At 37.5% G+C, this 18,029-nt stretch overlaps 1 protein-coding gene across 1 annotated transcript in view; it reads left to right on the top strand.

Annotated features, from left to right (window-relative positions):
* The window catches only part of CDC14B (cell division cycle 14B), a 61,179-nt gene that overhangs the window by 18,914 nt on the left and 24,236 nt on the right, over positions 1-18,029 (top strand). Inside the window, exons 6-9 of the mRNA XM_008569805.1 lie at positions 5,736-5,802; positions 8,356-8,418; positions 12,600-12,687; positions 12,985-13,215. Of these exons, the coding sequence (XP_008568027.1) occupies positions 5,736-5,802; positions 8,356-8,418; positions 12,600-12,687; positions 12,985-13,215 (449 nt within the window). The remainder of the gene's footprint in view (positions 1-5,735; positions 5,803-8,355; positions 8,419-12,599; positions 12,688-12,984; positions 13,216-18,029) is intronic.

Below are 18,029 nucleotides of genomic sequence, written 5' to 3'. Positions count from 1 at the left end.
GTCCCAATAATCAGGAGTTGCTTTCTGGAGCAGAAACTAAGGCCATAGCCAGCAGAACTAGTGGGTGAGGTTGCTGCTGTTGTACCACAGCCAGAAAAGCTAGTCAGGTAGCAGACAGCAGTGTCCTCACACGGGTGGATGGCCTCCTCCTTTCAAACTTGCCCATGCGATGGTGCTGAACGTATTTTAAGGCCATAGCCAGCAGAACTAGTGGGTGAGGTTGCTGCTGTTGTACCACAGCCAGAAAAGCCAGTCAGGTAGCAGACAGCAGTGTCCTCACACGGGTGGATGGCCTCCTCCTTTCAAACTTGCCCATGCGATGGTGCTGAACGTATTTAAAAAAAAACTTGTATTGTTTATCTTTAAATCAAATTAAGTCCTAAAAGTATCTCTCCTGTTTATCAAGATCTTAGCTCAGCTGTATAATCTAAATATTTGTGTGGTGCTTAATGGGTAATAAATGTGTGAAATAATTTTGCTCCTTACATACTTTATAGATAATTTCAAATACTGCATTGTTCTTCCATTCACAAATTTAGTTCACTGTTTTAGGATTGTTGCATTTATCTTGAGTGCCTAATTTTGAAGGTATGGCCTTGCCTTTAAAAACTTAAGGTTGTGAATCTGACTTCATTGCGTATGAGCTTTGGGATGGGCCTTCCTAACCACTGGAAGAATCTCTTCCTACAGTGACGGCCTTGTCCTACAGAACTCTGCTTTATAATGGTGATCTTTTATAATGCCATTCTTACAGTTTACAACACAAGTTCCTGAAGCAGGAATCAGCTCACACACTTCACATACTCCAAGTAAGGATCCATGGGACCTTGCTGATGTGAAAAAAGAAGTTGAGTTAATTTAAGTACCAGTGCCAAAAACCAAATAAACGTTGCTTACTGCCATTCCTGTGTTTAAAATTATTAAAGTTTGGCACTGAGAAGTGAAGTTAGTTACCTCTTGTCCCAGGAGCACCAGTCAGTAATTCTCTAAAAAGCAGGACTTAGCTAGAAACAGTTCAGGTTTGTGAAATTTGAATCTTCTCAGTCATTCATACCAGATACTTATTATCTAACACAGTGTTTCTCAGAGTGTGGCCTGCGAGCTGGTGCCAGTCTGTGAGTTTTTGTTACCGGCCTGTGATGAGATAAATACAGAAATTGAGAGCAAGATTTTAGAGACATTTGTAGAGTAATTTTATGTCTGTAGAATCAAATAATAGAAGAATTTGGGCATGTATTTTTTTCTCCTAATTCACTTTATTTACCAAGATAAGATTATTGCATTATTGTGAGTATTTAACAGTACAATACTATCGTATTATTGTATTTCATATTTATTATATTTTACAAAAGTATCAGCCGATGATGGACTTAAAATTTTTGAATTTGGTGCATCATCACATCTTACTGTTCTTTCTATCTTAATAATTAGAAAATAGAACAATCAGAATTTATAAAGCCTGATTTTATTTTGATAGAAATTACATTGTATTTTTATCCTTGCCATTTCAAGTGCATAGAATAAATATAACTAAAAAAGTATTGCTAACAAGAGGTTGTACAATAATAGCATTCATTGGGCCGGCCCTTGGCTCACTTGGGAGAGCATGGTGCTGACAACACCAAGTCAAGGGTTAAGATCCCCATACTGGTCATCTTTTAAAAAAAAAAAAAAGAATAGCATTCATTTACAGTAAATAGTTTAGTTTCCATATCAATATTGGATTAAATTCAGTTCAACTTAGAATTCTTTAACCACTGAGTTTAAAAGTAGAAAAGCATGCATATGCTTTTATGCATGTCTATACTTGTACAAAAGAATATACGTATACATATGTCTCTCTCTCTCTCTCTCTCTCTCTCTCTCTCTCTCTCATATATATATATATATATATATATGTATAGTTGGCTCTTGAGCATCTCAGGTTTGAAATGTGCAGACCTACTTATATGCAGATTTTTTAAAATAAATATATTGGAAAATTTTAAATAAGTAGCCTACTCTTAAAATTTTAAGTAAGTAGGCTGTATTAGTCCGTTTCTGTTGCTTATAACAAAATACATGCAATTGGCTAATATATAAAGAAAACTAAATTTATTGCTTACAGTTTTGGAGGCTGGGAAGTCCAAAGTCCAGGGAACACATTTGGTGAAGGCCTTGGTGGTGGCAGCAGGGACCCAGGGATCTCACATGGCGGAATGGTGGAGCGGAGGAAGAGAGACTCTCCTTTTAAAGCCTTCAGAACCACACACCTGACCACCATAATTAATCCTTTCACTATGGCGTGGTCCTATGATCTGATCACCTCTTCAGGGCCCCACCTTTCAGTCACCATAATGGGACGTCCTGCCCTCAACAGTTACAGTGGGAATTAAGCTTCTAATATATGAACTTTGGGGGACACAATTCAGTCAGTCCACATGTAGGCTATTAGTAGTTAAGTAGTTAACTTTTGGGGGAGTCAAAAGTTATGCCTGGATTTTCATTTGCACAGGGGCAGCACCCCTAACCCCACGTTGTTCAAGGGTTAACTGTATGTATAGTATCATCACATGTATGTTATTGAATTATATGAAATATTTTTCTGCCTGTCTAAATGAGAAAAACAGTGTAAAATATAGTTTAACATTTTCTTGATACCTTACACTGAGGCTTATTTTTATGAACAGCATATATTGCTGTTCTTTGGTGTTATCTGTTAGAATACTGTTTGCTGCTTAGTTTATTTTTTTGGCTTCTGCTTTCTTTTTCTTGCTAGTGTTGTTAATGGCTTGGCTATTGACTTCAAAGGGGAGTTTGGCTCTCAGCCCTCCTACGTATGTTTCTGTGGTCCTTCACCAGTTTGAGCCTTGGTCTCCTAGTCTGTAAATGGCAATGATAACATGAGGGTACTTCAAAAAGTTCATGGAAAGATGCGTATTATCTTTGAGTTATATTTTTCCACAAACTTTTGAAGTACCTCATTATATCTACCTAAAGGGATTGTGAGGATTAAGGGACATCCTGCATGTAAAACACTTGGCATAGTGTCTGGCCCTTAGCTGACATTTGTTGAATATTAACCCCCCACCCCCAGCCTAAAGTCAGTGTATAAGTTATACAGTTTTAAAAACCACTAATCTTAAGAGCATAGTGCAGTGAAGGTTTATGTATATACATGTAACTAGCACACACAGCTAAGATGCAAAACACTGCCTTCATCCAGAAGATTCCTGCCTACCTCTTTCCAGCCAGTCCCCACCCCCGCTGACCCCTGCGGTGACGTCCACCACTGTCAGTCAGTGTTGCTGGCCTTTGAACTTGGTGTAACTGGAATCACACACTGTGTGTGTTGGGGAGCTGGGCTCTGGCATTTTAAGTACGTAGTATCTGTGAGGTTCATCCGTGTAGTGGCAGGTATCAGAAGTTCATCCTTTTCTATTGCGTTTATAGCATTTCGTTCTGGGATTATACCACAATTTATTTGTCCATTGTCCTTTTGGTGGATATTTGGGTCATTTGCAGTTTTTGGCTATTGTGATTACAAGCTGTTATGAAAGCTGCCGTTTTTTAAAACTAATATTTGACATGGTTTTGTAGTTTCTAAGCAACACCCTTTTATTGATTCTCATCTGTTTTTCCAAGTTTGCTAAATGATCTTACTGTCAAGGATTTTCTCCCCTCACAAAGGCCTATTCCCAGATTTAGAGCTGCTGTTCTGCCTCTTTGAAGAAACCTGATTACTGGGGTGGGAAGAAGGAGGCGTGGGTGGCTTTAAAACTGGAGGTGTTAATGAAATAAACATGAGTGAATGAAGAAAGACCCGCGCTGTCTGTTCAGACAGTGTGATGTATAAGGCAGGACTCGACTGAAGCCCCTACTAAACCTTGTTGAATTACCACTGTCAAGAGCAGGGCGTGGCCCAAGTAGATTCTCAAAAAAATGCATTGAATAAATGCATTAAATTGTCATAAATACTGAATCAACATGCTTTTAGCTTCATTCGAAAAAAATTATCAGTAAGTTAAGAAGATAATAGTATTTAACTGAGGAGACATGGTTAAAATCATCGGGATGCAATTTGAGAGTTTACTGTATTTCCATTGATAATTCTGATTTGGTTTGGGCTAAAATATTTTGTTTTCCTGCCTTAGTTCCTCTATCTAAAAACATTTCCTATAACATAAAAAAACTATTTCTACAGAACAAGTATTTGTGCTGATTCTTTAGGTCAGTGGTTCATAAACTTGAACATATATCACAGTCACCTGGAACACCTGCTAAAACACAGATTACCTAGCCCTGTCCCTAGAACTATTAATTCAGTAGGTGTGGGTGGCTCCTGAGCATTCTAGCAAGTTGGGGTGATCCTGATGCTGTGACCTAGGGGCCACACTCTGAGAACCACTGCTCAGGCCATTTTGTTTTTTCCATTCTGAATATTGCCAGTGGGGTATTGGTGAAATCGCTGTCTTCTAGGTTGGATAGAGAAAGAGACCTTTTCTAGCTTTTAGAAGAGAAGTATTTAAATTCAGAATTTTACAGAACGAAAACAGCACCTTGTAAGACCTTGCGTTCAGTCCTCCTGAGGCTCCAAAGCGTAACCAGTTCAGTCAGTAGCGTCTAAGACTGTTTTAGCTTAAATGTTGCTCTAATTATATAGTCTCAACTCTTAAGGTTTGGGCAAGAATGAAATGTTAAAAATTTGCACTTTAGTTTTTCGGGTAAGAAATATTAGTGTAAAAACCCAGCTGAGGCAGGCAGTTCATGGTGGCTGCAGTAGCAACCTTGCTCCCCCTGTGAACAAGTGAGTCCTGCTCAGGTAGGCACAGTTGTGTGGCATGCCTAGCATGATCGTAATCAAATTAATTTTTATCTTGCCTAATTCCAAAAATTTTCATCTTGTAGTGGCTTGAGATAGCCACAAAGGAGAAGCAGGTAGGGGTGGGGAGGTGTTGTATTTTTATATCAAAATCTTACCTGATATAAAGGGATTTGTAATAAGATTACTGATACATGTTAATGTAGTGTTTGCGTGGAGTCGTCTGTAAAGTACTTTAAGTACTTTCCCAAAGGTGAAGAGATTCTGCCAAAAGTAGTTGATTCCTCGTAGTTCCTATGGTTTTATTGGTATTATCGTCTCTTAAGAATCAGAAAGAAGTTACCTAGTTATATTGTTAAAAGTGTTGCATAATGATAGCAACAGAGCACAAAGATGTTGCACCTAGTATTTCACATATCACCTTTGATTTCTCAATATTTTTTTTCTACTTTGGTGGAGATACACACACGTGCGCGCGTTTGCAGACTTAGACACTCATACGCATATGCGTATATACAGAATCAGAAAGCAATCTATCCTGGTCACTGTTTGATACGACATTTTCTAGTTTAAAGAAAAAATTCAAATGCCTTGTCCTTTTGGGAGGAAGGGTAGTAGGTATTACTGATTAGCTGAATTCAGGAAGGAAGCTCAGCTACCAAAGCCAAAATGATCCGGAGAGATCATTTGAAAGTTAGGAAGTGGTCATATTGATCAGGCCTGTAAAACAGTACCTATTGGGATAGGTGGAAATTGTAATGAAATTTATAACTGACTTAACCTCTATTTGAAAACCAAGGTTTTTTTGATTTTTTGTTTTTGAGAGTTGTTCTGAGTATGTGTTTGATTTTAAATTTTTGTCAGCTTTGTCTTAAGTGCACTACAGAAAATTAAATTAACTGAACCACGTATTTCAATGCATTTGGAATTTCAGAGATGCTGCCTATGGAAGCTGCAGTTTCTACATTACACTTCTCGACTGTTTTCACGCAGTAAAGAAGGTAAGTGACAGTGCAGTGTTGGAGAACGGAAGTACAGTCCAAGGAAGTCTAAGCCTTCTTCCCCAAAGATTTGTTTGTTGGAATTTCTTCCAAGATGTGAATGATTACAGTTATTTCATTTCCCAACTAATGTTAGAATGACACTAAAGCAGGAAGTAGCTTATTCTGAATTTCTGAGTCTTTCTGTGGATGAGATGGGGGGAAAGCCACTTAAAAAACAGGCGACTATAAGAGATAGTTACGAAATTAGGTTTTAGATCCAGGACTGATTTTGAGTGTGTTATGATTTAAAAGAAAAACAAAATAAATAGATTCCTGGTTTCCAGGTTCCCTTTGATTTATGTATTTCATGGGTCTGATTCCCACCCGTACTGTTTACAGCAGGCATCTCTGTGCCACAGTAGTTGTCATGTACTTCATTTTTGGTTTTTTAGGCATTCAGTTTCTAGTTCAACAGAATTTGGATAGCCAATTAGTTTGTTACCAGGTTTTATATAAAACTAAGTGGGTCAAAGACAGTGCTGCTGTCTTGACTCTCAGGGACACCCTTCACATCTCATTCTAAGTGAGTAGGTCCCCTGGGCGATGCTGCAGGCCCTGGTGGTGACTCCCAGTCCCTCAGGCATGTTTCTTGAAGGTCAGAGCAGCATTAGAAACTAGAATTGTAAATAAGTAGCACATGGGTCAAATAAGCCTTCACCAATATCTCGAGTTTTATATGACTTGTGTTTTCAGAGGCAAAAGGAACCCAGGTTTATTTAGTGAAACTCTCATATTATGAAATACCGGCTTTCTGGAAATTTTGACAGAAATTTTGTGAATTAAAATGAGAGGACCAATTAGTATGCAAATTCAGAGACTCATTAGTATGCCATTTTTCCTATGCTAGGCAATGAGGTATGGGGACTTAATTTGGCTTTGAGTCCAGTGACTCTGGGATATGAGGCTGACACTGAGGTAGTTGCCGGCAGCTCGGAGGCAGGTACTAGGCAGAGGGGGACATCAGAGACAGAAGGACAGTAGTTGTGAGTGGCATCTTCCAGTTGTAGTCCCTGCCAGATAGGCCCCAGGAATGGCTAATGTGGGTAGGCGTGCTCACGTTTAAAAAGAGAAAAGCTCTGAGGGGCTTGGGAATGGTTCACTCTCACATTGTGTAGCAGTTACTGGGTTTTTACCAGGCATTGCACCCAAAATCTAATTAGCTGGTATTATAGGTCAAAGACTGTTTTTTTCACACTATATTAAGTTTTATTTAAGGGTCAACAGCTTCTTATTTTCAATTTAAACATGTTTTATTTGTGACTGATTTTGACTATTGCATAAATGAAACATTTATAAATGTAATTATGTGTTAATGTTAGTGCTGTCTGCTTCCAGTAGGATCACCTTTTGAAATTCAGAGGATAATAGGAGTTGCCTGTAAACTATGTTTTATTGTGTCATTCTGTTAGGGATGTCTCTGGTCCAAATATCATGAAATATATTGAGTATTTTGAATTCTAGGAAGTAAAATTTATTACAGATTTGGTCTTGGAATTAGTGTCTAACTATATTTTATAAAATGAGGACTTTTTAGTTGGTATTCTAGCCTTATTTTACATTTATATTTCAGTAGTTTAAATTTTGAAAACCGGGTTTACAAGAATCCCCCTTTTGAACCAAGAATGCGATCAAGAGTTCTTGCTTCTGTCTTGTGTCGCTTAGTGGTCAGTGAGCCCTTCCCAGGGGGCAAGAATCCCCCTTTTGAACCAAGAATGCGATCAAGAGTTCTTGCTTCTGTCTTGTGTCGCTCAGTGGTCAGTGAGCCCTTCCCAGGGGGGAGCCCTTCCCAGGAGAAGCCTTCCCAGGGGAGCCCTTTGCAGGGGCCGCTGGTTCTCAGTTCACCCTTGTCTCAGAAAGTGCATGCCCTGTTTATTTCTCTCAGTGTGCTGTACTGCAACTTACTGCAACTCAAGAGTGAAGCTACAGGATAGGACAGAGCATTTTACGTTTTTTTCTTACTGAAAGAAGAATTTGTTTCCCTCAAAAATTTGAATTTTAGTGTTTTTGATGTCTGGGTTGTCTTTAATGTAAGGAGCATGGATCTCTTAATTCAGAAGATTTTGAAAGTGAAGATATTTATGAAGTGTGTGGGTTTTGTTTGGGATAAACTAGCGCATGGTTTCTTTCCTCTTTATTATTTATTTAGAGATGACTGGGTTGTGCATTGTATTTGAATCCTAAACTTCTGAGTCTTCAACCATGGGCAGTGTTGGTCTAGTAAGTTAGTAAGATTATTTTGAAGATATGATTATTTAACTGTGCATGGGCAGGGTGATTGGGAATGAAAATAAAATAATCAAATCTTATTAAATATTTTTATAATTATTTTCTAGATAATGGAAGCTTTTAAAAGGTACAGCCCACTTCCTTTAAAAACTGTTCAATAGAAAGTAATCCAGATATAATAATACTTTCCTGGGGTGCCTCCTGATATTTGTTATTAGGAAATTGGGTAGGAAATTGTTTCATTATTTGCATCTTTGTGCTTAAAGGCTTTCTTTTGGGTTGTAGGCAATGCAGTATGGCTTCCTTGACTTCAACTCTTTTAGCCTTGATGAGTATGAACACTATGAAGTAAGTTTTCAAGGGTAATGTTTCCTAACCCTTTCCCCTCCCCCCAGCTTTATTGAGGTATAATTGACAGATACTGCATATATTTGAAGTGTACAAAGTAATGTTTCGATGTATGTGTACATTCTGAGCTGATGACCACAGTCAAGCTAATGAACACATCTGTCAGCTCCCAGTTGCCTTTTTTAATGTGTGTGGTGAGAACACTTAAGATTTCCTCTCTAGCAAATTTCAAGTACAATGTAGAATGCATATATTAGATCCCTGGGACTTCCTCACCTTATACCTGAAAGTGTACTCTTCAACCAAAATTCCGTCAGATTCACCTTGTTTTTAACTCTTTTATTCATCTATTTTACTTACAGAAGTAATATTCTTTTCTTTTCTTTTTTTTTTTAAGTAAAATCAAACAAACTAGGTGTGTACAAAGTAACAAAAAGTCACTTCTTCCCTTATCCCCATTTCTCCAGTCCGAATTTTTTTTTTTGTCTTTTGTCTTTTTTCCATGTCCGGCAACGGATCGCAACCCTCAGTGTTGCCCCCGTACCGGACCGGGGACCGGCAACGGGATTGCAAACCTCGGCGTTGCTCCCGCGCCTCACTCAGCCAGTGAGCGGGAACCGGTCTGTATGTGGGATCCGAACCCTCGGGCGGGAGCGCCTGCCGCGCTTCCCAAGCGGCGCACTTATCCAGTGCGCCACCGGGCCGGCCCCACCAGTCCAAATTCTTAGTGGTGGTTTTTGTATTTGATATGTGTGCATCTTTGCATTTTTCATCATGTTTAGTTTAAGTATTTATTTTTTAGTATTGATGACTTTCATACGGTGGTTAAGTTGGATAATGTTTGTAAAACCCTTAGCATAGGGTATGATGAGATCAGTAGTCATAATACATCTAATTATCTCTGGAAAATATCTTTGTTTATATAAGTCAGGACAGTTCTGGTTGCAAATTATGGAAAGTAAACACGAATGGCCTAAACAAAAAAGAAAAATTATTGGATTGCATAAATTAAAGAGTCCAGGAGCAGGTGTGGCTTCAAGCATGACCCCATTCAGTTGCTCAAATACTTACCAGAAATTGGACTGGGGGCGCTGCTCTGGCCAGACTTCAGTCTCCAGCTGTGCATGTAGCTGTGATTCTGGGTTCAGCCCTATCAAACCATCCAGACAAAAAATTTTAAGAAGGTGGGAGTGGGCACAGTCCAGGCAGGGAAAACCCCAAGTGTCTTGTATTTTATTTTAAAGAATAAATAATTTAATTCTACAGTTTCATCCTCCAAATAGATAATGAGGAAGATGCTATGCTGAAGGCCTTTTTCAGCCAACAGTACTTGTAGACTCTTGTCTTTTTTATTCCACTACAGTTAACTTGAGCAGACTGTCTAATTGTGGAGGGTGATTCCTCAGACAGCACTTTGCGCAGCAGGATCTTGACGCCTAGATAACTATTTTTTCATAATCAGTTTCTAAAGTAACTTATTTTAATGAGCTCTTAAGTATAACTGCACTATTTTATTGATGTATTAGGCTAATGATGATCACTTGTTACTGTGATGTACCAAAGATGTAAAAGCCTATTGTATCTTTACTTCTCTGTAATTACAATCCATTTCTAAAATACAATATGTGTTTAACTACCATCTTAACTAGTAATTAACAAATAACTAAATTATTAACACCTTTTTTTGTCCTTGTTTCTAAAATTAAACATTAAAAGCAAAACCAATAAAAGCGCCCTGTGGCGCTTGGTCCTTCAGCGTGTGCCTTTGTGTGTTATTACTGAGGAGGAATACAGGCACTAGCTAGCTCCCCTCTCATCACTGAAGAAATCAGGGCTGTGAGCTGGCAGGCTAGCAGGCTCACACCCAGAACTGTTTTTACGTTCAGTGAAACTGCATTGAGACACAGGGAACTGGTTAGGTAGGTAGCCACAGGCCCATTTTGTTTAGTTTTGTATACGGTGTATTTGGAAATTTGGGCTTAGTGTCTTTCATTGATTCCACAATGCCTTTTTTTTACTATTTTAACTTCTTCAAATTCAGGATGCATCTTAATAATCTATGATGTCAGCAATTCAATGAAATCTGGTTGTTGCCGGCATCTTATTACAAACGTCAGATTTCCGGTTTCACTTCAAAATGAGAACATCTGGCAACATTTCTCTTCATCCTGCTTAGGCCTTTTATTATGGAACATGGGCTCACCAATTCCCACTGTTGACAACTAAATAAACCGGTTTGGTTAGTTACCTCCCTGTCCCCTCTAGATGTATAAGAAACTCATAGTTTATTTCTTACTCATTCTTAGGTACGTATATAATCACCCCAATTGCAAAGCTAATTTATCTGTATTTTTTTTGTGTGTGTGCTAAAATATATATAACGTAAGGTTTGACATTTTAACCATCTTTAAATGTACGGTTGCATGGAATTAATCTCATTCTCGATGCTATGTGACCATGACCTCCATCTATTTCCAAAACGTTTTTGTCATTTTAAACATAAACTCTATATCCATTAAGCAGTAACTTACCCCAGTTTCTGGTAACCTCTAATCTACTGTCTCTGAAAATATTTTTTCTTTTTAATTTGCTTTCTTAATTGACCTATGATAATTATGTATGTTTATGGAGTACAATGTGATATTCGGGCACATTTATACAGCGTGCTATGATCATATAATTTATCTTTTTATCACTAGTTCTCACCTTCTCCACTACCAGATGTCTCCTACTTCCTGCTTACAAGTCTCTGTTACCTGTTTCATTAAAAGATATGTTTATATTGTTGTTAAATCTGAACTATATTTTTGCTACAATAATTGTGATGGTAACTCAATCCAAAGGACTTAGTAACAGGAAGTAACATTTTACATATCAGTTTATATTCATTTTTTTTGTAGAGACATATTGGTGATCTCAGTATACTTGTAATTTTGAATTTCCTGTTGGATTTAGTGACATTTTTGATTGGGTCTCTTATTAAATAGTTAGAAAAATGATAGAAATGTGTGTCTCTATAAATAAGTAAGTAATTTCTTGTTGAGTTCAGTTGGGACATTGAATTACTGGGCATATGCCCCAAGGAATGGAAATCATGATGTCAAAGGGACACCTGCACTCCCATGTTTATTGCAGCTCTATTTACAGTAGCCAAGAGTTGGAGTCAACCTAAATATTCATCAAGAGATGACTGGATAAGGAAAATGTGGTATATATACACAATGGAATACTACTCTGCCTTAAACAGGAATGAAATTCTGCCATTCACAGCAACATGGATGAGCCTGGAGAAAATTATGTTAAGTGAAATAAGCCAGGCACAGAAAGAGAAATACCTGCACGTCCTCATTAATAAATGGGAACTGCAAGAAAGAAAAGAAAGAGAGACAGAGAAAGGAAGAAAGAAAGAATCGTAATAATATGTTAAACTTTCAAAATAAGAAGAGAACAGAACTGTGGTTATTGGGGGTAAGGGAGGAGGGAGGTTGGTGAGACATGAGTAAATGGTAACTAAGATTGATTATATTTTATAAACATGAGGTTATACTAATTATCCTGATTTGATCACCACATATTATACATGTGTATTGATATTCAATTCTGTACTGCACAAATATATATAATCGATTATCTTTCATTTAAAAATGTCAAAAAATAATAGTAAGTAAGTAAATATTGAGAAGCCAGGAACCTGAATAAATGTTTTTTTTTCCTTTGTTCAAGGAGTCAAGATTGCTTATGTTGGAAATCATTTAGTCATTCAGAAAAATAGGGAAGTTTACAGTTCCCTCATGCTAGATAAGTTTGCTTTCTTATTAGTTAGTAGCAAGTATAATGAGAATTTATTCAGATAAAATAGCCAAAGTTCCTTAGATAAAATAACCAAGTGCTTAGTGTATTTTATTTTAGATATCAGCAGTCAGCTCTATTTTCCAGGGGCTGACTATTCTAGCAAAGAAATATTGTTAAAAGAAAGCGATTAGGACCAGGAGAAGTTATTCCCTTAGAGTACTTATAGTAGGGCACATTTTAGACTTCCTGTCTCATGGTCATTTATAAACAGCTTTTGTGCTAAAGCAGGTGGATCTGAAGTCCCTCAGAGACTCAGTATTGATAAGGGAGGTGGAGAGGAAATTAAGTCTAAAAATTAAAAATGAATTGTGCTGGTCTTCCCTTTGCAGAAAGCAGAAAATGGAGATTTAAATTGGATAATACCAGACCGATTTATTGCCTTCTGTGGACCTCATACAAGATCCAGACTTGAAAGTGGTATGTGAAATTATGGGACCGGTATAACTTTGCTATTGAAAGTATCCTCCTGCATTTTATTTTGAAAGAGGCCAAAGGGTTAAAAAAAGCTTGACTAAGTCTTAATTATTTAAGCATACTCGGTCATTTCAGTCCATCATTCTGCCTGGATTTTAACTTCTTAAAAAAATTTTATTTCTTATAAACAAATTGGTATTCAGAGTCTAGTCCACATCCTATTTCTACCCAGTTACAGGAAAAGCTTGCTCATCACTTTCCTTCTGCATTTTACGAGGCCTGGTGCATTTCTTTCTGCAGGTTACCACCAGCACTCTCCTGAGACTTATATCCCCTACTTTAAGAATCACCATGTTACTACCATTATTCGCCTGAATAAAAGGATGTACGATGCTAAGCGCTTTACGGAGGCCGGTTTTGATCACCACGACCTTTTCTTTGCGGATGGCAGCACCCCTACCGATGCCATTGTCCAAGAATTTTTGGATATTTGTGAAAATGCTGAGGGTGTCATTGCAGTACATTGTAAAGGTGTGTTTTTAGGGTTGGTTAAAGAATGGTATACATGTAAAATATATTTGTAGAAACATACCACACTCATTTAGATCATATGCCAGGACGCTTGAAGCTGCCTTTATTTTTAAAAGAATGCTTTTAAAACCCTAATTTTATATGAAAAGTATAGTGAAGAGAATTGTTATTTTTATAAGTAACGCTACAAAAGCTTATCACTTTGAAATATGTTCATTTATTCATCAACTATCTATTGGGTGCCTACTGTATGGTAAGTTCTAGGATATGTGAATGATTAGAGCAGACTCTAAAAGCTTATCTTTTTTTGAGGCTATACTCTAAAAAATTGCTGTTTTCAGCAGCTATAAAGTGGCTGGCATTTAATAAGTGTTTTTTGAATGAATGAGTAACCATGCCACCATCTACACTGTATGAATGCAATAAGATTTATTTAACTCTTCTCTTGTTAGATAGATAGTTAAGAAAACAAGGAATATATTCCTATTTGAAGGGAAAACGAATCATCAGAAATTGTTCTGGAGAAAGAGCAGATGGTGGACTTACTAGACAAAAAATTTAAAATAACTGTCTTAAGGATGCTCAGAGAGTTAAAAGAAAACATAGAAAAAGTTACATCAGAAATTGTTCTGGAGAAAGAGCAGATGGTGGACTTACTAGACAAAAAATTTAAAATAGCTGTCTTAAGGATGCTCAGAGAGTTAAAAGAAAACATAGAAAAAGTTAAAAAAAATGGTGTATGAACAAAATGGAAATATCAGTAATAGGGTAAAAAAATATAAAAAGGACCCCAAAAGAAATTCTGGGAATGAAATGTACAATAACTGAAATGAAAAATTTACTGGAGGGATTCAGAAGCTGATTTGAGCAGGCAGAAGAAAGAACCTGTGAGTGTGATGATTAGGACCATTAAAAATTTATCAAGTCTGAGGAACAGAAAGAAAAAAGATTGGAGAGAAATGAACAGAACCTAAGGTACTTCTGGAACACAAACAGTGTGATGATTAGGACCATTAAAAATTTATCAAGTCTGAGGAACAGAAAGAAAAAAGATTGAAGAGAAATGAACAGAACCTAAGGTACTTCTGGAACACAAACATCAACATACACGGATTGTGGAGTTTCAGAAGAACAGAGAGGAGCAGACAAATTATTTGGCTGTAAACTTCCTAGATTTATTGAAAACATGAATATAAACATCTAGGAAGCTCAAAAAACTCCAAGCAGGATGAACTCAGAGACTCACGCAAAGACGCAATGTGATCGAACTGTGTGAAGCCAGAGACAAAGAGTCTTGAAAGCAGTGAGAGAAAAGTAACATCACATGCAAGGGATACCGCTAAGATTATCAGCAGATTTCCTGTCCGAAACCTTGGAGGCCAGAAGGCAGTGGGTTGATGTATTCAAAGTGCTGAAGAAAAAAACCCTGTCAACCAATTATCCTATATCTGGCAAAACTTTCTCAAAAATAAGGGTGAAATTAAGACATTCCCAGATAATTGAACACTGAGGGAGTTTGTTAGCGCTTGACCTGTTCTGCAAAAATTGCTAAAGGGTGTCCTTTAGATTGAAATGAAAAGACACTAGACAGGAACTCAAAGCTGTATGAAGAAGTAAAGATGTCTGGTAAAGTTAAGTACATGGATAATTATGAAGGCTAGTTTTATAATTTATAACTTGTAAAATAAAGAGTAGAAAAATAATACAGAAAACCAGTAAAACCAAGGGTTGGTCTTCAAAAAGATTAATACAATTGACAAACATTTAGCTAGATTGATGAAGGAAAAAAGAGAAGACTTAAATTTCTAAATTTAGAAATGAAAGTGGGGACATTATACTGATTCTACAGAAATAAAAAAAGGACAGTATGAGAGTATTGTGAACAATTGGAGGGCAACAAATTGGATAATCTTGATGAAATGGACAAATTCTTAGAAACACAAAACCCACGAAGACGGGATCATGAAAAAATAGAAAATCTGAATAGATCCCTAACTAGTCAGGAGAATGAATCAGTAATCCAAAACTTCCTGACAAAGCAAAACCCTGGACCTGATGGCATCACTGGTGAATTCTTTCAAACACTTAAAGAAGGGCTAACACCAGTCCTTCTCAAATTGTTTCAAAAAACTGAAGAGAACAGAAAACTTTCTAACTCATAAGGCCAACATGCCTGTGATATCCAAGGACAAAGACAGTATAAGAAAAGTACAGGCCATTGACCTTTATACAAACTTTGATGTGAAAATCCTGAACAAGTACTGGCAAACCTATCTCAGCAGTATATTAAAAGGATTATACACCATGACCAAGTGGGATTTATACCAGGATTACAAGGGAGGTTCAACATATGAAAACCAGTCAGTGTAATGCACCATCTTAACAGAATGAAGGACAGAAACCATAATATCATCTCAAGTAATGCAGAAAAAGCACTTGACAGAATTCAATACTCTTTTGTGGTAAAAACACTCAACAAACTAAGAATAGAAGGAAACTACCTCAACATAGTAAAAGCTGTATATGAAAAGCCAGTAGCTAACATCATACTCCACGGTGAAAGACTGAAACCTTTTCTTCTAAGATCAGGAATGAAAAAAGGATGTTCAGTTTTGCAACTTACATTCAACATAGTATTGAAAGTTCTAGCCAGAGCAATTCAGCAGAAAAAAAAAGAATAAATAAATAAATAACAAAAGGCATTCAAAGTGGAAAGAAAGAAGTAAAATGATCTCTGTTCAGATGATATGATTTATGTAGAAAACCCTGAAAATTTCACCAAAAATCCCCCATACCTGTTAGAACTAATAAGTAAATTCAGTGAAGTAGCAGGATACAAAATGAACAGGCAAAAAATCAGTTGTGTTTCTGGGCCCTAAAAATGAACAATCTGAAAAAGGAATTAAGAAAACAATTCCATTTACAATAGTATCAGAAAGAATGAAATACTTAGGAATTAACCAAGGAAATGGAAGACTCATACACAACATTTTTGAAAGATATTAAGGAAGGTATGAATGGAAGGGCATCACATATTTGTAGACTGATTGATTTAATATTGTTAACATGTCAGTACTCTCCAAAGGTTTGTACAGATTCAGTGCAATCCCTATTAAAATCCCAACAATGTTTTTTACCAAAATAGATAAATTCATTCTAAAATCCACATGGAATCTTAAGGGGTGCTGAATAACCAAAACAATCTTGAAAAAGAACAAGGTTGGAGGAATCACACTTCCTCATTTTAAAACTTAGTAAAAAAAAAAGTAAGACTTAATACAAAGCTACACCAAACAAGACACTGTGGTACTTACTGGCATAAAGACACACATATAGACCAATGGAATAGATATTCACATATATGGTCAAATGAGTTTCAACAAAGGTGCCAAAACCTGGGCCGGCCCGGTGGCACACTGGATAGTGCGCCGCTTGGGAAGCGCGGCGGCGCTCCCGTCCGAGGGTTCGGATCCCACATACAGACCGGTTCCCGCTCACTGGCTGAGCGAGGCACGGGAGCAACACCGAGGGTTGCAATCCCGTTGCCGGTCCCCGGTCCGGTACGGGGGCAACACTGAGGGTTGCGATCCGTTGCCGGACAAAAAAAAAAAAAAAAAAAAAAAAAAAAAAAAAAAGGTGCCAAAACCATTTAATGAGGAAAGGACAGTCTTTTCAACAGACGGTGCTGGGAAAACTTGATATCCACATGTGAAAAAATGAAGGTCAGCTGCTTATATAACACCATGTACAAAAATTAATTTGAAATGGACCAAAGACCTAAAACTTCAAAACTCTTAGAAGAAAACAGAGGGAGAACACTTCATTATATTAGATTTGGCACTAATTTTTTTGGTATGACACTAAAGGCATAGACAAAAAAAAAAAAGACAAACTGGACTGAATCAAAATTTAAAACTTTTATGCATCAAAGGACACTATCAACAGTGTAAAAAGACAGCCTGTCAAATGGGAGAAAATATTTGCAAATAACATATCTAAGAAGGGATTAATGTCTAGAATATATAGGGAGAACACCTGAAACTCAACAAGACAACCCCATTCAAAAATGGGAAAAGGACTTGAATAGACATTTCAAAGAAATAAAAATGGCCAATAAGGATGTGGAGAAATTGGAACCTGTGTACTGCTGGTCAAATGTAAAATGGTGTAGTGTCTGCAGAAGATGGTGTAGCAGTTCCTCAGAAATTAAAAATAGAATTATATGACCCAGCATTTCTACTTCTAGGTATATCCCCAAAAAGAATTGACAACAGGGATGTGCACCGGTATTTGTACACCCATGTTTATAGCAACATTATTCCCAACAGCCAAAAAGTGGAAACAACCAAGTGTCCATCAACGGATGAACAGATAAATAAAATGTGACATGTACATACAGTGGAATATTATGCAGCCTTTAAAATGAAGAATATTCTGGGCCGGCCCGGTGGCGCACTGGAGAGTGCGCCGCTTGGGAGCGCGGCGGCACTCCCACCGAGGGTTCGGATCCCATGTGGAGACTGGTTTCCACTCACTGGCTGAGTGCGGTGCGGGCGCAACACCGAGGGTTGCGATCCCGTTGCCAGTCCCCGGTACAGGCGTGACACTGAGGGTTGCGATCCCGTTACCGGTCAGAAAAAAGACAAAAAGGAAAAAAAAAATGAAGAACATTCTGACACGTGGTGCTGTGACGTGAATGAACCTTGAAGACAGGCTGAGTGAAGTCAGCTAGTCAGGAAAGGAGAGAGATGGTGTGATTTCACTCATATGAAGTACTTAGAGTGGTTAATTCATGGTGAGAGAAAGTAGAATGG

Source organism: Galeopterus variegatus, unplaced genomic scaffold (genome assembly GCF_000696425.1).
Source record: "Galeopterus variegatus unplaced genomic scaffold, G_variegatus-3.0.2 Scaffold531, whole genome shotgun sequence".
Lineage (NCBI taxonomy): Eukaryota > Metazoa > Chordata > Mammalia > Dermoptera > Cynocephalidae > Galeopterus > Galeopterus variegatus.
This window is presented reverse-complemented; position numbering and strand designations above follow the sequence as displayed.